Here is a 7,777-nt window from a genome sequence, read left to right as displayed (position 1 = left end):
GATTCACTCAAAGCATTGAACAAACTTTATTGGAAATGAAGCTTTTGGACATTTGTTCTCTGATATTTGCTCTTCAGCTCGAGTCTCCATCAGTGGGAACATTTCCTGATTCAACTTTTCTTCTGTTCAAATCAAACTCCATGAGAATCAAAGTGTGAATCAGAGTCCTGATGATCAGATTCTATAGAAACATGGAGACTGTAGAGGATTTACACTCAATGTGTTCATTTGTTCCCTTCAAGAAAAATCAATCATTCATCCAATAAAATCAGTCGTTGATCAGTTTGATTGAAAGGACAGATGATCAGAGGTGCAGAGTTTTTACCTCCATCATTGGTACAGGGACCGAAGTATGGGTGGAGTCTGTGAGTGAAGGAGCAGCCAGTAAAGGAGTAGATCAGAGCTGCAGCACCTACATCATAAAAGGAGACCAGACCCTCCTCATAATCCACAAACACCCCCACCTTCTCAGGACCAGGATGAAGACAGAGGGGGACTAGAGGGTCAGCACAAGCTTTGTATTCATTTCTATTTCTCAGCCACACAGTCCAGAAACCATCCTGAGGTCTCACTGTGATGTCTCCCTTCCTGTTGATCGACTCTGTGGCCACTCCTAAAGTCCATTTAGTCTTTCCTTTAACCTGAACCTCAAAGTAAAATCTGCCTGAAGAGAAACTCTGCTCTCCTAAAACACCAGGACATTGAGAAAATCTCTCTGGGTTGTCTGGAAGATTCTTCCTCACACCACTATGATACACTTGTTTTCCATCATCAGACAGGATGAGATTAGGATGAGCTGTATCAGGATCCAGAGTCACATCCACCTCATGCTGCTGCACCCTCTGCAGCTCAGCCTCTAACAGCTTCTTCTTCATGGGTTTCCAGACTGTCTCCTCCAGCTGAGCCACAGCTCTCCCCACAGTCCCCTCATATGATGGTGGATGAACTCTGACCTCTGTCCAGTCCTTGCCGGGTGGAGCAGCTTTCAGGGAGGAGAAGCTTTGGAGGAGGTGGAGGTGGTCTTCAGAGCGTGAGAGCTGCTCCACCTCAGAGCTTCTCTCCATCAGCTCAGAGATTTCCTGTTCCAGATCTTTGATGAGACCTTCAGCCTGTTTCTCTGTAGCTTCCTGTTTGTCTTCGATCTCCTTCATGAGCTCCTTCAGGCGTCTCTCAACAGACTCCATCAGAGCCGTGAGGACCTGAACACCTTCTGCTTTCTGTCTGTCTGCAGCATCTTTATTCATCTTCACCGACTCTGTGATCTCCTGAATCTTCAGTCGTCTCTTCTGGATCATCTGCTGAATCTCAGCCTCTGTCTTCTCCAGCTCTGCCTTCTTTCCTTCATATTCTTCTCTCAGAGGAACAAACTCGTGGTTCTTGTGGTCTAAAACAGAGCAGAGCATGCAGACACATGTCTGGTCGGTCTTACAGAACAGCTCCAGGAGTTTATCGTGCTTCGTGCACATCCTGCCTTCCAGGTTCTCCACAGCATCAACCAGCTGATGTCTTTTCAGACCTTTCAGTGTCAGATGAGGCTCCAGGTGAGTCTGACAGTAGGTCGTCTGACACACCAGGCAGGACTTCAGGGCCTTCAGTCTGGTTCCAGTGCAGACGTCACAGGGAACTTCTCCTGGTTTGGCAGCTTTTTGCTCGGAGCTGCTGCTGCTGGCTTTCTGCTGAGCTTCACGTCTGAACTGAGCAACCATCTCAGAGAACAAAGTGTTGATCTTCAGCTGAGGTCGAGTGTAGAAAGTCTCTTTACACATGGGACACTGACAGATGACATTCATGTCCCAGTGCTGACTGATGCAGGTTTTGCAGAAGTTGTGTCCACATGGTGTAGAGACTGGATCAGTGAACACATCCAGACAGATGGAGCACAGAAACTGATCTTCAGATCGCAGATTGCTGGCAGCAGACATGTCTGCACTCTGAGGGAGAAAGAAGAGAAACATTTGATTCAAAATTCACTTTAAATTTCATTTTTACAAAGAGAGAAACAAGCGTCAGTAGTCTGAGGAGCTTGGAGAGAAAAGCGTCTGGACTTCTTTAAGTTTCTTTTCATCACAGAAGCTTCTTCACCTCATCCTCAACACGGACCAAGGAATGAATACTGCACTTTTGGAAGAACTCCCTCCCCTGCAACCTCTTATCATCAAAGGGACAGAGGTGGAGAGGGCAAACAGCCACAGATTCCTGGGACTGCAGGTTACATCAGACCTGAGCTGGACTCTCAACACCACAGCAACTGTGAAAAAAGCCCAGCAAAGGCTTTATTTCATTCGGCTGCTCAGGAAAGCTGGCATGAACCACCACCCTCTCACCCAGGCCTGCAGAGGACTGATAGACAGCATCCTCACCGCAGGCATCACTGTCTGGTATGGAAACACTACACAGACAGAGAGGAAGGCTCTGCAGAGTCAGAAAGTCTGCAGAGAGGATTATGGGAACAACACTTGCATCCATGGACCTGCACATACAAAGCTGCACATACAATCTCAGACACAACAGAGCGGACAGCAGCATCACACACAGAACACGATTCTTCAACAGCTTCTTCCCCACAACTGTCAGACTGACGGCAAACAAAAACACACTGAACACTTAAAATAACACAGCACTACTTAACCTCACTTTGAATGTATCATCGGTTCACTGACCATCGGGCAATACACTCACAACAGACTTGTGAAACAGATCTGTGCAACAAATGTGCAACACTGTGAGTGCGATAAGAGGTAGAGAACTACACACTCTCTGTACATTTTCTTCTTTTTCTTTGTATATAGAAAATAGTACAAATAAAATAATTCACGCGGAGTGTGAGGCATGAATTATGATCAGTTATTTTTTTAAGAATTCTAGAAATGGTTGCCAAATCATACAAAAACTCGCCAGTTTCCCCTCTCTATCAAATCTTATCTGCTCCACCCTGGCCACAGACACCATCTCATTAAGCCACCTGTTAAAACACGGGGCCGAAGAAGACCGCCACTGTAAAAGAATAAGTTTCTTTGCAGCCAGCATACCCATTGTAATTATCTGTTTTTGTGAAAAGGAAAAAGATTCGACTGATGCAAATGATCCAAGTATAGCCAATGTACCATCACGTGGTACTTTTTTCCTAAATTGGTTTGAAAACCACATAAAAAATCTGGCTCCAAAAAGCATTCAAAACAGGGCAATGCCAAAATAAATGTGCAAGGGAACCTTCACCGACTTTACATCTGTCACATAAGGGGGATACAGAATTATAGATCCGGTTAAGTTTAAGTTTAGAAAAGTGTAGTCTATGAATGACTTTAAACTGGATTAGTTTATATCTGGCATTTATTGAGCCTTTCTGAATATTGGACAAACAATTTGACCATTGGTCTTCAGACAGAGGGACCCCGAGGTCTTCAGCCCATGTTTTCTTAATTCGGTCGGAATCAACTGGGATTGTAAAGCACTTAACAAACTGAGATATCAAATGTTTAAAATCTGCTTTCCGAATTATATCAAAGTAAGTATAACTTCGTGGCTTCAGTGGAAAGTCTGAAAAGTTTTGTTGAACAAAATTCCTTATTTGAAGATAACGAAAAAAATGTGATTGAGGTAATTGAAACTTTTCTTGAAGTTGAAGGAAGGACAAATTTGTCATCTGTATATAAGTCCTCAATGTATTTCAATCCCGTTCCCCCCATTCTAAAAACACCCTATCCATTTTACCTGGTTTAAACAAGTAGTTATGTATTATTGGCATTCCTACTGAAAAATCAGGTTGTTTGAGAGATTTCCTAATTTGACTTAATATCTTTAAGGAGTGTTTAACAACAAAATTACGACTGAGCGAATTGTTAAAAGAACCCGTGTTAGAAAACAATAAGACCGGTAATGAGGCTTCAGATACTGTTGCTGCCTCTACCTGGAGCCAGATCGGAAGCTTGTCATGACAATAATCAATAGGCGAGCCCCACTGCCAGTGCAATAGAGCTCTTGAATTTGCTGCCCAATAATAATGTCTAAACACAGGGAGACCTAACCCCCCGCAGGAAGTGTTTTTTTGAAGATGAGCCATGGATATCCGAGGGGGTTTTCCTGCCCAAATGAATGAGTGAATCAATGAATCAAGCTGCTTAAAAAATTTAAGTGGCAAGTGAATAGGAAGGTTTTGAAAAAGATATAAAAATCGTGGCAAAGACACCATTCTAACTGGATTTATTCGACCGATCAGAGACAGAGGAAGCAGCTTCCATTTTCTAATATCATCTTTGAACTTATCCAGCATTTCCAGGAAATTCAATTTATAAAGGAGTTTGGGATTTTTAGAGATCTTAAGACCAAGATAGGTAAAAGACGTAGTTACTAATTTGAATGGGAGTGAGCTGAGGAACTTTGGGCATAGATTATCTGTTATTGGCATAAATTCAGATTTATCCCAATTGATCATATATCCTGATAATTTCCCAAAGTGTTTAATACAATTTAAAAGATTAGGGAATGAGATTTCTGGTTTGGAAAGGCAGATCAGTAAGTCATCTGCATAAATGTTAACAAGACTTTCCACATTCCCAAATTTAACTCCCTGTATACCTGGGTGGTTTCTTATGTTAATGGCTAGGGGCTCCAGGGCTATATCAAAAAGAAGCGGTGAGAGGGGATCCCCCTGTCTCACCCTGCGTTGTAATTGAAAGGGAGAGGATTTATCTGCATTAGTGAGAATACAGGACACCGGACACAGATAAATCATTTTAATCCAATCCCTAAAGTACTCCCCAAAACCAAATTGTTTTAGAGTCTCAAATATATAAGACCATTCAATCTGATCAAATGCTTTTTGAGCGTCCAGAGAAAGTACTGCTGTTTTAACCTCTTTTCCATAACCTAAATTAATTGTATTTAATAATAAACGGACATTATTAAATGACCATCTACCAGGAATAAAACCTGTTTGATTAGGATGTATAATTGTTGAAATAGTTTTTTTTTTTCTTCCTTTTCTTTTTCTTCTTTTTTCCTTTCTTTTTTTTTTTTTCTCCTTTCTCCTTTCATGCTCATAAGTTCACAAATGTTAAAAACAGTAATTGTTCTTGGTTGATTTTGTATAAGCATGTTATGTTTAATTTAAATACAAAAATAAAAAAAAATTTAAGAAAAAAAAAAAGAAAATAGTACGACTACCCTACTCCGGACTTCATTTCTATCCTCCTGCTTTTTCTGTCTTTATATTGTTAAAGTGTGATTTGACTTGGAAAGCTCTGCACAAGTATTCCACTGTGCATGGACTGTTGGTCCTGTGTGCAAATGTCAAAATAAAAATCTTGAACCTCCAGTTGTCAGAGTAACTGGTGGAGACCCAGCAACACATTCAGACACAAACTGGTTCATCTCAAACACAAACTGAACAACGTCGTGTCTGCTGTACAGTGCAGCGTCCAGATGAACAGGATCAACAGGATGAACATCTTTTTAACAGTCGTTACAAAGATGTGAAGTTGTTTGGCTGACACAGACAAACAGTATCCCACATTCTTGATTTTTAGCTCACAAACACGTCTTATAAGGACTTATTGATCCTGAAATGTTGGAGGTTTTAGCTCTTTAAACAGTAAAGTTACAGGAGGATACAGATAATTATCAGGAAAATGTCCTCGGTTTGTTAAAATGATCCCGTCCGATAACACACGAGAACAATAAATGTATCATTTTCTGTTGTAACCCACAAACTGAACGGTCACACTCATCTTTCATGTTGTCACTAAAACATCACTCCTTCCACGTCTAGTTGGTCGTGATGGAGGCGGAGTGCGTTGGGTCCGCTTTCCCTGCCCAGCCGATGTTCCTGACGCAGGGAAACAGATCCTGTTGGGGATCCCTACCTCGGCACAACACCTGCCATGGTCTTTGCACACTCACCACAGTAAATGCATCATATTGTCAGCTTTACAGTATCATAGTCAGAGAAACTGGTCAGGCCGCTCTCTTCCAAATGTCTACACTTCACCCTTTTACTGTCAGTGGGCTCAGAGTCCATCTAATGTGTCTCATTATCTGATGCCGTCTGCAGACCAGTGTTAGACACTGAGAGGTTGATGGCTCTGTGTCAGAGCACCGGCCTTAACGAAAAAGTTATCAATCGTTCTTTTCATCTTTTCTCATTACCCACAGCTACATCCACTCCTATCACGCTGCTCACCTCTGCTGCGACGATTCAAACAGCTGGAAAGTAAATAATTTGGAGACGGTGCGTTTGTGTCACAGTGAACAGTGAAAACAGAGACTTTCTAAAACAATGATGCATGTTAGTCATGTGATGCAGGCATGTGACCAATTAAACAAAGATAGTGGAGAGCATCATACAGCTGCAGTTTTGACAGTCCTATTAAAGATGAATATCAGTCTGCACATGCTCCACAGAGCTTTTCTTCAAATTCTTTAATTCTCTCTCGCTTTTGCAACTTTGTACTTTTGTGTTACTCGCAGCAACAACTCCACCTCATTGTTAGTCCATTTTAAAACTCGGTGCTTTTCCTCCACCTTTTGCCGCGACGTTTCAAACAGCCGGAAAGTGAATAAGCGGCAGACAGAAATGAGACCGGTCGAATCGTCTTGCGTTTCACGCATGCGCAGGACTGGAACGTAAGCGTTTTCAGCCGTCTTAATGTGGACGCACAACTCTGTGAAAACGACTGAAAACACTAGTGTGGACGCGGAGCGCTGTTTTCAAATCTATCCGGGCGAGTGTGGACGTAGCCTAAGTGGCACCATGGAGAAATGAGGTGGCGCTCTAGACCCTGATGAAGTGAACAGAGTGAAGATTTGTGTAGAAGCAGGAAGTGTGATCAGCTGCACTCACCACTGTTGCTGAGAGGAACCTGATGGACTCCAGTGAATCTTCTTTTAGAGACAAACAGGACTCGACTGCAGCTCTGCTGCTGCTCTCTCACACTTTCACTTCTGCAAAATGACGTTGAGCTTCTTGTTTTTCAGCTGTTGCTCCGCCTCTTCCTGCCTCTCCCTTTACAGGAATCAGCCGGTCTGTACTCAGTGACTGTGTGCAGCGGGTGGGAGGAGTGAGGAGTGGTGTGTGGGTAAAGTTCAAACAGTAATGACGGCCTCAGGTGATCAGGAGAAACTCACCTGGATTTCCTTTTTCCACAGCAGACTGAGAGCTTCAGGTGGACCCTGAAGGAGGTCTCAGACACAGGTGATAAAAGTACACACAGTGTGTACTGAAGTAGAAGTACTACTGTTAAAAATACTCCAAGTACTAATTCAACTTCTTTACTCAAGTAAAAGTAAAAAGTACTGGCTGTGAAATGAGAGTAAAAAGAGCTGATTGAAGAACATTTCTAACACGTGTTTATACAAAGCTAACTGAACCATGTGCTGCATCAACGTGATAATAAAATAATATTATTCACTTTGTTTCTGTCTAAATTTGAATTCTAATAAATATTTTTAGCTTGAAATAAGTGAAAAAAAACTGCCAATGGAACAAGTTAAAACTCTCTATTTTTTCTCTGGTTTCAAGATTCACTGTCTTGAAAAAAGTTCATATCCGGTGGCAGACGCCCTCAGACATCGGTGCGTTGGTGGTTCTTTGTGTCCGGGGATGGGCGTCCAGGTACACACCGGCTCACTCCTTGGTGGGTGCTTATCGGGGCCTGGAGCCTGGGGCTCGCTCGGGCCACTTTGTGGGTGGGGTGCCTCGGTCACTCTGGCACAGCTGGCTGCCGGCGGAGCTCACGGGCACGTCACTGCAACCCCCGCTGGCTTCTGCTCCGCAGCTGCT

At 42.8% G+C, this 7,777-nt stretch overlaps 1 protein-coding gene across 1 annotated transcript; it reads right to left on the bottom strand.

The window, feature by feature from the left end:
• Window positions 1-251: 251 nt before the first annotated feature.
• On the bottom strand, window positions 252-7,047 carry LOC146673062 (E3 ubiquitin-protein ligase TRIM21-like). The gene is made up of 2 exons (XM_085401505.1): window positions 6,839-7,047; window positions 252-1,931 (listed from the first exon to the last, which is right to left on the bottom strand). The coding sequence occupies exon 2, from the start codon at window positions 1,920-1,922 to the stop codon at window positions 252-254; it is 1,671 nt and encodes a 556-aa protein (XP_085257631.1). The 5' UTR covers window positions 1,923-1,931; window positions 6,839-7,047.
• Between the last annotated feature and the right edge of the window lie 730 nt (window positions 7,048-7,777).

This window comes from Rhamphochromis longiceps, linkage group LG3, assembly GCF_057381845.1.
Source record: "Rhamphochromis longiceps isolate RC_006_pf linkage group LG3, R_longiceps_female_GT1.1, whole genome shotgun sequence".
NCBI classification, from domain to species: Eukaryota; Metazoa; Chordata; class Actinopteri; order Cichliformes; family Cichlidae; genus Rhamphochromis; species Rhamphochromis longiceps.
The sequence above is the reverse complement of the archived record's forward strand: the minus strand, read 5'-3'. Positions and strand labels throughout refer to the sequence as shown.

Excerpts from the sequence above, each read along its gene's own strand:
- LOC146673062 (XM_085401505.1), bottom strand. The coding sequence starts at position 1,922 with ATGTCTGCTGCCAGCAATCTGCGATCTGAAGATCAGTTTCTGTGCTCC.